Source organism: Rhinatrema bivittatum, chromosome 4, assembly GCF_901001135.1.
Source record: "Rhinatrema bivittatum chromosome 4, aRhiBiv1.1, whole genome shotgun sequence".
Lineage (NCBI taxonomy): Eukaryota > Metazoa > Chordata > Amphibia > Gymnophiona > Rhinatrematidae > Rhinatrema > Rhinatrema bivittatum.
In genome coordinates this window covers 426242636-426258871 of record NC_042618.1, presented here as the reverse complement: position 1 = coordinate 426258871, position 16236 = coordinate 426242636, and the positions used below count along the sequence as shown (strand labels likewise).

The 16236-nt window shown below is 47.1% G+C and overlaps 1 protein-coding gene across 1 annotated transcript in view; it reads right to left on the bottom strand.

Annotated features, from left to right (window-relative positions):
* PLXND1 (plexin D1) overlaps positions 1-11399 on the bottom strand; it is a 166005-nt gene extending 154606 nt beyond the window's left edge. Inside the window, exon 1 of the mRNA XM_029601413.1 lies at positions 10121-11399. Within this exon, the coding sequence (XP_029457273.1) occupies positions 10121-11350 (1230 nt within the window). The 5' untranslated portion in view covers positions 11351-11399. The remainder of the gene's footprint in view (positions 1-10120) is intronic.
* Between the last annotated feature and the right edge of the window lie 4837 nt (positions 11400-16236).

The following is a 16236-nucleotide window of genomic DNA, read 5'->3' as shown; positions in this document are numbered from 1 at the left end:
TGATGCAGAAAACCACTGGGCACCCAATGCACACTTTTTAACGCAGCAAATTTAACTCCAGCCCTGGAGGTGGCGGTAAGTCAATCTGCGAGCCAAGGGCTCATGAGAAATGTAAAAATACGGTCCTCTGTGGTTCCTCCTACTTCAGTATCATTGTGACACTTAAATTCACTGCTTGCGATGTTAAAAAAGAAATGTATATTGGCTTGATTTAAAAAAATAAAAATTCTTCTGGACACACAGACGCCCATACCAAGGGGCGCTTAGCTATGTGCGTCTTCAGCAACCTCAGCAAAATTGCGCAGAATAAGTGGGATATCGAGCGCTGGATGCAACTGTGGGTGCCTGTCAGGCATGTCAGCACTAGGGGGCGCACAATTCTTCCCTAGCACGTCCTTTTTTACGCAGCCCCCAATTTAAATACTGCATCGGGTTCCCAGAGGATGAGGCGGTGTGCATGTTGGGAAAACGGGCGTTCAATTTCAGATCCCGTTTTTCAATGCACGTCTTACTGCATTGACTGGAGACTTTACTATTATCTTGGGTTGATGTCTTTTGGAAAGGATTTGAAATTGGACAGAGCTATGTTTTGGTTTTTTTCTGGATATCTCCACAGCCTTCGATACTGTCAATCATACTATCTTGCTGTACAGGCTTTGTGAATGTGGCATCACCGGGATTGTCCTAGACTGGTTCCAATCATATTTATCTGATAGATCTTAATGTGTTACCTCAGGTTCCAGTCACTCTGATTGGCGTCCAATAGACACTGGTGTCCTCCAGGGTTCAGCCCTGTCGGTACACTTTTTAACATCTATCTGGCACCATTATGTAGGTTCGTGGCTTGGCTCTGTGGGGGCTACCTGACATTCAGTTCTAAATTACATTCTCTAAGTCTTGGTCTAATACATTTGGTCTAGTATTGATTTGTTTAGCTGCTGTAAGACAATGGTTAGATCACAATAAACTAATCCTTAACCTATATAAAACTGAAATAATGGTTCTCCAAAGAGCTAGCAGAGTAAAAAATAATAACAGTAATTCTGATATCCCAGCTGCTTTTTGTTTTATTACCTTTGACATACCCATTGTGACCAAGGCAAGAAGTTTAGGGTTTGTCCTGGACAAGGAACTGTACATGTCTTTGCAGATTTTGCCAGTTATTTTAAACTTAGGCTTTTAAAGTCCCTTAGATATGTTCTTTCTAAGGAGGATTTTAGGACCATAGTACAAGCAATGATTCTCCCAAGTATTGGCTATTCAACACTTCATACATTAGATTACCAGTTTATGCCTTACACGTCAAAATTCTCCAGCTTGCTTGATAGCTGGATTTACAAAGATAGATCACATCGCACCGTTGCTGAAAGAGCTGCACTGGCTTCCAATAACTTACAGAATCCAACACAAAATTGTTTGTTGTAGTACAGAAAATGACAAGCTCAGCGGCTTTCCCAAGGATGAACTCTGTGCTGCGTATTCACAACCCCTCCAGATCATCTCAAAGAGGCCTTGCTTGACATTCCATGTATCCGCTCTGCTAGGCTTTGTGAGACAAAGGTGAAGTCATTCTCTATTGCAGTGCCCAAGCTATGCACCCTGCTACCAGAATCACTGTGGTTATGTGCGTTAAGCCTTTTAAAAAAAATGCTAAAGTATATTTTTAACCTGGCTGTTAGTGATGTTTGAGCATACTGAGCGATAAACTGCTGTCATTTTATTGTTTTACATACTGTCCGTTTTATCTTGTTTTAATGTCTTGATTTCATTAGTTTTATTTATTTTAATGCCTTAATTTTGATTTGTTTTAATGTTATCATAATTATGTATGTCTCAATTTGTGATCTGCCTAGACCTGTAGTAATTAGGCATAATATAAACACCTTAAATAAAATAAATAAATAGAAAGAACTGTCACAGAGGCTCCCTAGATCAAATGCTCATCGGCCAGCAATGGGATGAGAACCCAGGCATTCTGACTCCTAGTGCCATTCCTGCACTCTCACCACTGAGGAACTATTCCCACCTTCCCTCCGAATCTCTTTATGTTGAGATCTTGGCTGTTCCAAACTTTCTTTTCCTATGATGGCTACCAATTTTGCACTCAGAATCATTTAATGGATTAGAATAAGGGAAACTCACTTGTTCCTTGATCAAACCAGCATATGACACTTTTTAGAGCAGAGATATTTCATTCTAAAATAGAAAATGCTCAGGACTTTGCTTCCTGCTCATCTCAAAGCTTAGATTTGGTTGCGGCACTGAACTAGCGAAGGAATAGAAACCAAAAAAGGGGTTTATTTTTCTTTCTGTCATTTTCTCTCTCTGGTCTTCAGTTAATTAGGGAAGCTAACCAAATTGGTAGTGCAGTAATAATGGGAGATTTCAATTACCCCAATATTGACTGAGTAAATGTATCATCGGGACATGCTAGAGAGATAAAGTTCCTGGATGTAATAAATGACAGTTTTATGGAGCAATTGGTTCAGGAACTGACGAGAGAGGGAGCAATTTTAGATCTAATTCTCAGTAGAACACAGGATTTGATGAGAGAGGTAATGGTGGTGGGGCCGCTTAGCAATAGTGATCATAATATGATCAAATTTGAATTAATGACTGGAAGGGGGATAGTAAGCAAATCCACGGCTCTAGTGCTAAACTTTCAAAAGGGAAACTTTGATAAAATGAGAAAAATAGTTAGAAAAAACTTAAAGGAGCAGCTACAAAGGTAAAAAGTGTGCAAGAGGCATGGACATTGTTAAAAAATACCATTCTAGAAGCACAGTCCAGATGTATTCCACACATTAAGAAAGGTGGAAAGAAGGCAAAATGATTACCGGCATGGTTAAAAGGTGAGGTGAAAGAGGCTATTTTAGCTAAAAGATCTTCATTCAAAAATTGGAAGGATCCAACAGAGGAAAATAAGATAAAGCATAAGCGTTGGCAAGTGAAATGTAAGACATTGATATGACAGGCTAAGAGAGAATTTGAAAAGAAGTTGGCTGTAGAGGCAACAGTAAAAACTTTTTAAAATATATCCGAAGCAGAAAGCCTGCGAGGGAGTCAGTTGGATCATTAGATGATCAAGGGGTTAAAGGGGCACTTAGAGAAGATAAGGCCATCGTGGAAAGATTAAACAATTTCTTTGCTTTGGTGTTTACTGAAGAGGATGTTGGGGAGATACCCATTCCGGAGAAGATTTTCATGGGTAATGATTCAGATGGACTGAACCAAATCACGGTGAACCTAGAAGATATTGTAGGCCTGATTGACAAACTAAAGAGTAGTAAATCACCTGGACCAGATGGTATACACCCCAGGGTTCTGAAGGAACTCAAAAATTAAATTTCAGATCTAATAGTAAAAATTTGTAATCTATCATTAAAATCATCCATTGTACCTGAAGACTGGAGGGTGGCTAATGAACCCCAATATTTAAAAAGGGCTCCAGGGGCGATCTGGGAAACTACAGACCAGTTAGCCTGACTTCAGTGCCAGGAAAAATAGTAGAAAGTGTTCTAAATATCAAAATCACAGAACATATAGAAAGCAGTTAGTGTGGCTGTGTTTAAAAAAGGATTGGATAAGTTCTTGGAGGAGACGTCCATTACCTGCTATTAATTAAGTTGACTTAGAAAATAGCCACTGCTATTACTAGCAATAATAACATGGAATAGACTTAGATTTTGGGTACTTGCCAGGTTCTTATGGCCCGGATTGGTCACTGTTGGAAACAGGATGCTGGGCTTGATGGACGCTTGGTCTGACCCAGTATGGCATGTTCTTATGTTCTTATGACATGGTTAAATGGAACAAAGTCAGCATGACTTTACCCAACGCAAGTCTTGCCTCACAAATCTGCTTCACTTTTTTGAAGGAGTTAATAAACATGTAGATAAAGGTGAACTGGTAGACGTAGGATATTTGGATTTTCAGAAGGCATTTGACAAAGTTCAGAAGGCATTTGACAAAGTCCTTCTAGGAAAAGTAAAAAGTCATGGGATAGGTGGTAATGTCCTTTCGTGGATTACAAATTGGTTAAAAGACAGGAAACAGAGAGTAGGATTAAATGGACAATTTTCTCAGTGGAGGGGAGTGGGCAGAGGAGTGCCTCAGGGATCTGTACTGGGACCCATGCTTTTCAATATATTATTAAATGATCTGGAAAGGAATATGATGAGTGAGGTAATCAAATTTGCAGATGATACAAAATTATTCAGAGTAGTTAAATCACAAGCGGAATTGCAGGAAGACCTTGTGAGACTGGAAAATTGGGCATCCAAATGGCAGATGAAAGTTAATGGATAAGTGCAAGGTGATGCATATAGGGAAAAATAACCCATGCTATAGTTACACAATGTTAGGTTCCATATTAGGAGCTACCACCCAGGAAAGAGATCTAGGCGTCATAGTGGATAATACATTGAAATCATCAGTTCAGTGTGCTGCGGCAGTCAAAAATGCAAACAGAATGTTGGGAATTATCAGAAAGGGAATGGTGAATAAAATGGAAAATGTCATAATACCTCTATATCGCTCCATGGTGAGACCGCACCTTGAATACTGTGTACAATTCTGGTCACCACATCTCAAAAAAGATATAGTTGCGATGGAGAAGGTACAGAGAAGGGCGACCAAAATGATAAAGGGAATGGAACAGCTCCCCTATGAGGAAAGACTGAAGAGGTTAGGGATGTTCAGCTTGGAGAAGAGATGGCTGAGGGGGGGGGGGGGGGATATGATAGAGGTGTTTAAAATCACGAGAGGTCTAGAACGGGTAAAAGTGAATTGGTTATTTACTCTTTCAGATAATAGAAGGACTAGGGGGCACTCCATGAAGTTAGCATGTAGCACATTTAAAACTAATCGAAAAAAGTTTTTTCACTCAATGCACAATTAAACTCTGGAATTTGTTGCCAAGGGATGTGGTTAGTGCAGTTAGTATAGCTGGGTTTAAAAAAGGTTTAGATAAGTTCTTGGAGGAGAAGACCATTACCTGCTATTAATTAAGTTGACTTAGAAAATAGCTACTGCTATTTCTAGCATCAGTAGCATGGGATAGACTGTTTTTGGGTACTTGCCGGGTTCTTATGGCCTGGATTGGCCACTGTTGGAAACAGGATGCTGGGCTTGATGGATCCTTAGTCTGACCCAGTATGGCATGTTCTTATGTTCTTATAATCTCAGCTCTGGCACTGACTCTGTGTGACCCTCGGTCATGGTATCTGTCCATGCCTCAGTTTCCTCACCTTTAAATGAAGATTAACAATGACACTGTCCCCCATCTTCCTTGGAAACTCTCATTAAATTTTGATGTCAGACACGTGCTAGGGTATCCACCCTAAAAGTGGCCATGAACACACTTCATAAATATCAAATTACAAAGCACATTTGAATCCTATTTGAATAAGAAACAGAACATAAATCAAAAGTGCTATTTTCAAAGAAGAAGGAATGGACTTCTAGACAATCAATGCTTTGGGGTAAGAAGAGAACTTGATCATCTGAGTTGTATTGAATAGCAGCAAACCCTGGACTTGCTTTTCAGAGATTGTAAGGGGCAATATAGTAATATTGTTCAGGGGTGACCTCAGTACAGGCAAAAGCACGACAGGAGTCTTAGCTCAGCTTTGAGAGTTTTGTTATGAGATGCGGTTGGTTTCATTAATTCCCCGGAACCGATCACTAATGAAGTCATCTCTGAAAGTGTGAGGCACTTTACTAGGTAGACTCTTACGTACGTACGTGGAAGCTGCCTGTGACCGTGGCAGTGGAAGGGTTGGGGGGTTTGGGCCATAGACGGATGCATTAGATGCTTTGTGTTCATTTTAACCTCATGTTTCAGAGACTGTGTCTTTAAGAATACAGCCCTACGGGGGAGCTAATGGTTGTACACAGTGTTGCTGAAGAGAAGAAATGTTCAGCCAACATCCCAGGGGAATGGAAGGCTTAAATTTTGCTGTTGGTTTTAGACTACATTACCAAACTCCGCTGAATTACTCACTGACGTGTTTATACAACCTGGGCCCATTTACTGTAACAAAACCATAATGGAGGACTCAAAGCTTGCTCCTAATTAATGTGTTGCTCAGCAGCCGTGTTCCCATCATAGGACCTTCTAACTAGTCAGAGATTTCACTGTCTCCGAGGTGGCACATGCTGCTGAATACTTCAGTACAAAGGCTCTTCAGAGTTACAGTCCTTCCGGCTACAGAGCAGATTAGGGGCTGACGCTGGGAGCACTTATGCAGAGAAATTAAACATATTTATGAGACGCTGCTAAACTTCCCCAAGTCCTGAGAACACTACAAACTCCACACACACACACAGAAAATGAATTAACTATACTTTCTGCTAAGGTCTTTTACTGTAGCCAGAATAAGGTTCCCGGAGTTCTTCTAGCTTATGTCTGCGATCTCTCTCCGCTTGTATCAAAGAACTCATTAACTTCAGAAATTTCAGATTTTTCTGACCTTGCACATTGAAAAATCAGTGTCAGCTGGTGAAGGTCATAAACCTTGCCCTTTCTCCAAAGGAGAAATGTAATCTTATGCTCCAAGATAAATTCTCTCTACTGTCCCAGGTTTGTCCCAGACTGTAACACACTGGGCTGAAAATGCCACCAGTGCCCACTTCTCAAAGAAGTGGGCACTTTTTTTTTTGTTCTGGGCAAAGACAACTGCCTTGCTTGGTAATGAAGCTGAGCAGGTCGGCTGCAGGTTGCTGTCTCCGGTTTGTGTCTCTCCCGCCTTTAAAACTGGAGTTCAGCTGGTTTGCACTGGGTTGTCATGCAGTTTTCTGACATTAAACAAAGCAGATGCCCACCCTTAGTGAAAGCTCTGTCCTAAAGACAGCTGCCATCTGACCTCGCACCACTGCGACAGGACAGTCCCGGCCTGGTTTTCTTAAAAAGCATTCTGGGAGTTTTTACCTTTCACGTAGGGTGTCCACCTCATACAGAGGTGCACATGCCTTCAAGAAGCTCCAGATCTGTCATTTGGTTTTGAATAGGAAGCCGATTACAAAGCAGTGGAGTGGCATTTAAGAAAATCAAGACTGGATCAACCTGTCAAGCTTACCTGGGCCTGAGTGACAACACCACTCCAGTACACTATACTAAAGCACATCGACTTAACCCTCTTGGAAGAATCCGAGATATCATTCTTAAACTCAGGGGCAACCCTTGCAAATAAGGAGAAACAGAGGTCTCATCTCTCCACCTGAGAGCTCTTGAAATATCGCTAGGAAACCACCCAGACTTTAAACAGGGACAGCAGAGAGCAGGCCGAGCGCAGCAGCAGTCTGAAACGTTACAGCTGCTTTTTTCCCTACAGTAGAATCAAAGGTGATCTTCTGCCGTTTCATTCCTGAACTTGCCGAGATGAGACTGCGGAGGCATGTGGAAAGGGAGCTGGCTCCTCCAGTCTGAACCCTGCACAGAGTGCGCTGCCCCGCTCCAGCTCTGGCCCATGCAAGAGGACATGGGAAAGACCAGCTGTGTGCAGAAAGCCTCTGAGTCATTCTCAGTTCACTGGGGACAGAGGACGTGGGAAGAAAGAAGTTTCTTGACTGAAGACGGCTTTTCCTCCCCCCCCTCCCCCGAAAACCACTGTATGTTTGGCTTCATGTTAAAATGAGTGGGAACAAAATTGACTTTCAAAATGAGAGATTAGGCAGGGATAATTTAACTCCTAGAATACACTATGGTTTTCTCCACTTTCTCATGTCAGCCTAACATGGTAAATGATGGTAAAGGAGCTTTTTTTTTACAGTACGTAAGGACAGAAAAAGTGCCCTTCTGGGTCAGACCTAAGGTCAATGGAGCTCAGCATCCTCTCTCTGACAGTGGCCAATCTGTGTCACTTGAAAGTACTGCATACATCCTAACGGGGCGGTCCATTCCCTCTTGCTCGTTTCCAGGGGTAAGACATGGTGAATCCTAAGCCTGGGGCCGACCTAATAAGTTGCGCTCAGCAGAGCACACGGTTTAACCTGTAGTTGTGTGCACATTTTGTCGTGCACAAATTTCTATTCCCCATGCAGCAAGGAGTTTTGTGTAGAATAAAATGTGCCCACAGCAATGTGCATACAGGTTAGTGCCCCCCATGCAAATTCCATCATAATGAAGACATTAGCTATTACCCCAGAATACAGAGAAGCACGCCGGCTTACCTCGTGCACTCTTTTTTTTTTTTGCCGGAAAGTTTACTTCTGGTCAGCCATGGAATAAATGTTTCCAGCACCAGTGTTAGTCTGTCCGGCTGATCAGGAGTTTAAGGTGAGGGAGAGCTACACTCTGGATTTATGTGCACAAAAAGGTGATTTGTGCACATAAAAACCTTCCCTTCCATTCCTTCTCTTTTTACATAGTTTTATTTAAATGCCCCCTACATTTACTGGCCCAGTATGGGGATGGCTCACCGGCCAGGGTGCTGCCCAGCTTGGAAGCTGCTGGTTCTGACCTTTGGCCAGGTGCAGCTGGGCTTTATCCGCTGGGGTGATGGGACACCCCACAGACACCGCAGAGAGAGCATGGAAAGAAGACACAATTGCAGGTGTGTCCCCTCCCCCCCCCCCTCTCTCCCGCTGCATGAGTTATGTGCACAAACAAGCAAAAATCGTGTGTTGTACGCCGAAAAGACTTTTAGGCGCACAAAATATGATCGGTTTGGGTGGTGGTGGTGGGTTTGCACATAAACGAGTCTGAGAGACTCCCTCTTCCTCGTGCATCCCCGAACCTCAAGACAAAATGTATTCCCAGCCACCGCAAAAGGCTGCGAGCACATTTTAACTGATGCATTAGCACACTATTTTGCTTATTGCAACCTCTTTTAAACCCTGCTGTGCTAGATGCCCCTTGACCACATCTTCTAGGGCAGGCGCTTCCGACCCCACAGAAGCGGCAGGAATCTGTTCGGAGCAAAGGGGAAACCGATAAGTACCCACAGAAAAGCGAGAACGCCTAGGGAGGGTTGGGCTATCCGGCTATAAGCACATGAAAGAAAAAAAGAAAAAAATAAGTTGAAAAATCTGCATAATAAAGCATTTTGAAGGATAAACACGGGGGCTGCCTATTGAGGCAATCACAAAGTGGTTGTCTCAGACGCAGCCACCGCACATCACCATGCACAGGGGAGTTCCCCTGATGGTTGGTTGTTAATGATGTCTTGAATAAGAAGGGAAGGAGGTTTGGTTGTTGATAAGTTGACCACATCTTCTGGCAATAAACTCCACAGCTTGATTGTGTGCAGAGTGAAAACCAAACAAAAGACTTCTGAAATTTGACTTAAATGGACTACCAATTAATTTCATGGCATGTGCCTTAGTCCTAGTACTGTTTGAAAGATTAAATAACTGTTTCCTATCTTCCTGTTCCACACCACTCATGATTTTATAGACATTTCTATCATATCCTCTCTCTGTTATCTCTTCTCCCTGCTGAAGAGCACTAATCTGTTTAGCCTTTCTTCATAAAGAGCTGTTCTATTATCATTTTTGTTGTCCTTTTCTAATTTATCTTTTTCAAAGATTTCTTTCTTTGTGCAGGCTCTCTCCTATGTTAATGCACCTCAGTCCTGACCTGCAGCAGCCTCCATTATCTCAGTAGGGAGACATACAAACACACCCCCTCAGTCAATGTACTTTAATTCTGGCTTGTAGCATGCACTGCTTTTTCAGAACAGATTACATGCACACAAACACTTTTCAGAGCTCTACCAATGCGCCTCAATCCTGACCTAGTTCAGTACTGGCACCCTCCACACAGCTCTGGATGGAAGCTGAACTGTACTGTCTTTGCCCAGATGTGGGCCCCCCTGGATGGAAGCCAAGCTGTATTGTCCCTGCCCAGATGTTGACTAACTGAATGGAACTCAGCTGTTTTGCCCCTGCTCAGATATGGGTCCCCTAGAAGGAAGCTCAGCTGTGCTGCCTCTGCCCAGATGTTCACCCACTGGATGGAAGCTCAGCTGTGCTGCCCCTGCCCAGATGTTAACCCCTGGATGGAAGCTCGCTTGTGCTAACCCTAACCCAGTTTCTTCTACACTGGATAGAAGCTCAGCAATGCGGCCCTTGCCCAGATGTCTCTCTTCCCCTGCCCCCCCCCCCGGGGGCCACCTACCGTAATCCTCTTCTTCTCGCAGGCCGGCCCGGTGCCCTGCACCACGCTGTCCAGCACCGTCACCTCCCCGGGGGAGGGCACCTCGAAGCAGCGGCTGCGCGCCCGGCGGATGCGCTCCTCGATGGCCTCGAAGGGGAAGGCGCAGAGGGCGGCTTGCCGGCCCCCTCTCCCGAAGACCCCGAAGAGCAGCCGCGGGTCGGCGAAGACGGAGAGCAGCCGCGGGTAGAGCTCGGGCCCGGCCCCGCAGCGCAACCACAGCTGGATGTAGGACTCGGTCAGCTTCTTGGGCTCCGCGGCCGGGCCCCGCTCCCCGCAGATGCGCCCCAGCAGGCTGCTGGTCTGGCTGTCCTTGTCGCCGGGCGCCGAGTCGCTGTTCATGGCCAGGTAGACGTAGGAGCGGTGCGGGAAGGCGCGGACGAAGCTGAGCCGGTGGCGCTCCTTGGCCCCCTGCTTGATCTTGAAGATGTTGTCGTCGGACGGGTTGAGATGGAAGCTGAAGAGCTGCGCCGGCTGCTGCACGTCCAGGGCCCGGATGGCTATCTCGGGCGTGTTCTCGAAGCGGTGGTCCTCGATGCTGGCGTCGCGCGGGAAGAAGGCGCTGCCCAGGCCCGTGTAGGTGGCGCCCACCAGCAGCCGCGGGGCCCCGCCGGGGCCCCGCAGCAGCAGCCCCACCGTGGAGGCGTTGGCGTGGTTGGCCGCCACGTTCAGCATGCTGGGGAAGACGGTGATCGGCTGGCTGGCCCCGCGAGGCGGGAAGTCCAGGGCGGCGGCCGAGACGTTGCCCCGGCGGCGGAGCTGGCAGAGCCCCTGGTGGATGGAGCCGCAGAGCACGACGAGCCCCTGCGCCGGGTCCAGCTGCAGGATCTTGTTGTGGTTGTCGGTGGGGCTCTTGGGGTGCTCGCAGGAGGCGTGCGGCAGCTGCGGGGCATGGCAGAGGGGGTTGTCCTGCACGGGGCCCGTCACCTCCTCCAGCTCCCGGCTCAGGTCGCCGCCGTGCAGCTGGAAGAGCCGGTTGACGGCCGCCAGGTAGACCTTCCGCTGCGGGGCGTCCAGCGCGAAGTTGTTGGTGGCCTGCGGGGACTGGAACCTGTGGTGCACCTCCAGCGCCCGCTCCCCGGGCGGCAGGGCGAGCAGCAGGAGGGCCAGCAGGAGCCGCCGGCTGCGGTGCGGCAGAGGAGCCATCGGAGGGGGGACTCGGGCACGGGGAGGCGAGCGGTGCACACAGTGCATGAGCCGCTGGCTGCGATCGCTCTCTCCCCCCCCTCCCCGCCCACCCCCTACCCCCACAGATGAAGCGGAGGAAACTCGGTTTCCTGCTCAAGCCGCCCGGGCTCGGAGTGACGCCAGCAGGAGGAAGAGATCGGGCCCCTTCCTCTCACCTCTTCCCCTCCCGGCCACCTTCTGGGCGGTGAGAGCCCCCCCCCCCCCGTCCTCTCCTCCTCTCCTCCGTCAGCGCCCTCCCAGTCCCGGCCTCTCTCCTCCCTCCCTCCCTCTGTCATGTGAAAGTGATTAACTGGTAGGAGACACTTCCCCAGAGCCAAAGGCGATCGAGAGTGAAATAAAAGGGCAGCAGCGCGTTTCGGGAGAGCAGACCCTCGGATCTCGCCGCTCCCTTTTGTCGTTTTGTGCTCTGGAACCAAGATGTGACTCTTTCGGGAACTGGACCCCCAAGGCAGCGCAAATCGAGACAGGAGTCCGTCACAGCCGAAAAAGCCTTTCCTCCTGTCTCCGGAGCACATTCATCTGAATTGTAGTCAAAGTTTCTACTCGCCCACAAAACAGGACAGATAATTATTAACCCTTCCCCCCCCCCCCCCCCCCCAAAAAAAAAAAAAAAAAAGCAAAACTTCAGCGACTGGGCTGTCTGGAGCTCTGAAGTCAACCATATAAATCATGAAAAAAAACGTAAAGAAAAATATTCCAGGCATGCAGCGAAAGAAAAGGGTCTCCTCTGTTCCAGGGAGTCTTTTGGCCGCCCTGCAATGTCTAATTCTCCATATTTACTTATGCTGCGATTTGTGCCTTGCGTTGCAGACAAGGCGAAAACATGTCAGCATGATGCACCATGTGTGCACATATTACTGTCAGCAAGGATGCACCATGAGTGCACATGTCACTGCCAGCAAGGATGCACCGTGTGTGCACATACCACTGTCAGCGAGGATGCACCACGAGTGCACATATCACTGTCAGCGAGGATGCACCGTGTGGCACATATCACTGTCAGTGAGGATGCACCACGTGTGCACATGTCACTGCCAGCAAGGATGCACCGTGTGTGCACATACCACTGTCAGCGAGGATGCACCACGAGTGCACATATCACTGTCAGCGAGGATGCACCGTGTGGCACATATCACTGTCAGCGAGGATGCACCACGTGTGCACATGTCACTGTCAGCGAGGATGCACCACGTGTGCACATACCACTGTCAGCGAGGATGCACCACGAGTGCACATATCACTGTCAGCGAGGATGCACCACCAGTGCACATGTCACTGTCAGCAGGGATGCACCGTGTGTGCACATATCACTGTCAGCGAGGATGCACCGTGTGTGCACATATCACTGTCAGCGAGGATGCACCACGTGTGCACATGTCACTGTCAGCAGGGATGCACCACGTGTGCACATACCACTGTCAGCGAGGATGCACCACGAGTGCACATATCACTGTCAGCGAGGATGCACCACCAGTGCACATGTCACTGTCAGCAGGGATGCACCACGTGTGCACATACCACTGTCAGCGAGGATGCACCGTGTGTGCACATATCACTGTCAGCGAGGATGCACCACGTGTGCACATGTCACTGTCAGCAGGGATGCACCACGTGTGCACATACCACTGTCAGCGAGGATGCACCACGAGTGCACATATCACTGTCAGCGAGGATGCACCACCAGTGCACATGTCACTGTCAGCGAGGATGCACGTGTGTGCACATGTCACTGTCAGCGAGGATGCACCATGTGTGCACATGTCACTGACAGCGAGGATGCACCATGAGTGCACATATCACTGTCAGCGAGGATGCACCAGGTGTGCACATACCACTGTCAGCGAGGATGCACCTTGTGTGCACATATCACTGTCAGCGAGGATGCACCAGGTGTGCACATACCACTGTCAGCAGGGATGCACCAGGTGTGCACATACCACTGTCAGCAGGGATGCACCACGTGTGCACATGTCACTGTCAGCGAGATTCACCACGAGTGCACATATCACTGTCAGCGAGGATGCACCGTGTGTGCACATTCTTAGTGTCACACTGACATGCCCCGACTTCCTGGTGCGCATTACTTAAACAGCGATGGTACAGATCCCCCACCCCACGACCCGTCCAGCTTTCCTCTGACTCGCAGTACTTTGCAGAGGTTTTTTTTTCTGTCCCGCCCTTTCTCACCCACAGTTTGGACTCTTTTCTAACCACTGCGATTGCAATGAAGAAAAGATCATTGGGAGATTTGCCTCGTGGTTTCTTTAAATACGCCACGGGTCTAGGGGGGGGAACAGCATTTACTACCAAGATAAATTGATGCCGCTATTTTTACTGTTCTTTTCTGTTAATTCATTTTGGCACTTAGTAGAACCAGATACAACACTGTGGTTGCTCTGCTTTTCACTTGGTAATGTTGAAACCTTTAGACCTATAGATGATGATGAGTGTTCCAGATTATACTGGCCTGCCTTTCATCTGCCACCAAGGCTTTGCCAGGACTGGAAAACTGCAGGCTGGGCTTTGGAGGGTCTCTAGCAGGTGCAGAATAAAGGAATCAGACTGTGCGATTGAGCAGGAATGATGCTACCCAAAGCACTTTCGGACAGGTTTCAGTTCGATATATAAATAAGGTTCATCCCAAAGGTTTCCTTCCAGCTTCTGGAAGACCCCCCCTCCCCCCCCTTTCTCCTGCTGGAATAGTATGATTTTTTTTTCTTCCCGTCTGTGTCTGTTAGTCCCAATTTATTTCCCTTCCTTCGTGGTTTAGTATTGGTTAATTTATTTAATGATGTTATTTAGAATAGGCAAAGTTTCTTTGCAAAAAAGGATTATAAACAGCTATCAATAAATAAATAACAGCTTTTGAAGCAGTAGAGCACCGGGTCACACCTTTCATGTGCCGCTGTCTAGCTTTTTTTTGTTTGTTTGTTTGTTTCTTCCTCGTAGTTTCAGTTCAGTTATCTTCTCGGGGAGCGCAGAGCGCGTTGTGACGTCCCTCAGTATTTTCAAAGCCGCCCTGCTATTGGTTGATGTCCAGTCTTTTGATCGCTGCCCTGCCATCGGTTGTCTGCCATAGAAACACGCACATTTCTGTAGAAAGAAGGCAACTTCGCATCAAACATTCACCACCCTTGTCTTTTTTTTTTTTTTTTTTAAAGACTTGAAAAAGTGGAGAAAGTCATTTGGCTTGCTGGTGATACCCGAGCGCCTCCACCGTGGCCCCAGCCGTCGCCTTTCCAGGCCATGGGGCTTATGGAGCTGGCTCGACAAACTACTTTGGTTCGTCAGATATCGAATGGATACGAATTCCCGTTTGGTTTTATCAGTAATGTTGCCCGCCCTACTACTCATAGCATGTTTCTTTCTTGGTTCTATTTGCTTCTTTTTTGGATGTCATTCCTATGCCTCTTCCCTTTTTTCATCCTAACAATATTTGATTTCTTAGATTTTTTTTTTTTTTTTAATTCTTCTTTGGGATAAGATATCCGTCTCTTGCTTCGAAGATCTCATTCCCTGAGTTCGCTGTTCATTTTTTTTTTTTTTTGTGCTCTGCTTGGTCACCGCCTGGATCATCGCAGCCATTCTCAGTTCATTTATTAGATCCAGGCTGGAAGGACTCGAGACACTTTAACTAAGGAGGAGTGAGATAATCGGAATAAAGGGGAATCCAATTCAGGTGGTTTATCAACTCATTTCTTTTCTTTTTTCTTATCTGGTATGAATCAGTTATCAGTGCATTAAGGGGATGTATGTGACTGAAGACCAGACAGCAACGCACAGAAAACAGTTTTGGGTTTGTTTTGTTTGGGGGGTTTTTCAGATGTTTCGGTACTGCACAATGTTTAAGAAAAGGACGGTCCGAACTCCCTCTGCATCCTTCCAACAAGAGGCCCTGTTATTCCCTGAAAGAAGTTTGTAATTTTGCTGTCCTGGCGAATGTCCCATGCGTAGCTTTGTAAGGTCGACGTGTGGTAGAGTAAAAAGTGCTGACAGGCGGCGGGTACCAGAGCATTTTAGCTCCTTCGGTGCACTTGCTTCCACCATTAGCTGCACGCTGTTTGTATTTCAGGAAGGGTGTAAGGGAAAAGTAACAATCTCCGCACCCTCGGATTTCATCCTTTTCCTGTTGTCGAGTCATTTGATTGCGGCCTGGTGCCAGCGCTCTAGGGTTAAGATACAGACTTGGCTGCTGTGCTGGGTTCTTTATTCTTGCCCAGGGTCATGGGCACAGGGGGCGTCTTTAATGCTTTATCTCTTTTAGGACGGGGGGGGGGGGGGCACAGATACCAGAGGAAAGGGCTCTGCATGAACTCAGCCACCCCCAGACCTGTGAGGAGAAGGGAAAGGGCCGCTCCCTCCCCCTCTCTCCAGCCCTCTCTTTAGATTCGCTCTTGCCTCCTTAAACCGACTGATTTTCCTCTCTCATATCTCGTCCTATCCTTCCTTCCGTTTTAGACTTTTGTCTCTTATCGTCTTGTTGGTTCCTACAATTATTAGCAGCTTCTTCCTGAACCGGACACAAGGCGGCCCTAATGCCAGAAGTCAGGAAGTGACGCTTGGGGATTTTGAAGACTGTCAGCTCGGACACCTTGTCATCCCGTTTCTGTGGTGTGCGTAGGAATCAGATGGGTCCGAGGTGGGGGCTGATACCGAGGGTGTAGGATTTTTTTATTGGGGGGTGGGGGGATTGGAAAGGGGCTGAAGAGAGCCCTGGCATGGGAAGTGGGGGGGGGGGCTTTAGATTGGGGAGGGTGCACTTTTGCCCAGGGTGCCATGTACCCTAGAGCCGGCCCTGTGCAATTGTGTCCTATGTGCCTATGTATCTCTCTGCATGCTGTGGTTTATATCTATATATATCTATGAAGTAGTGCATATTTTCATGTATTGGT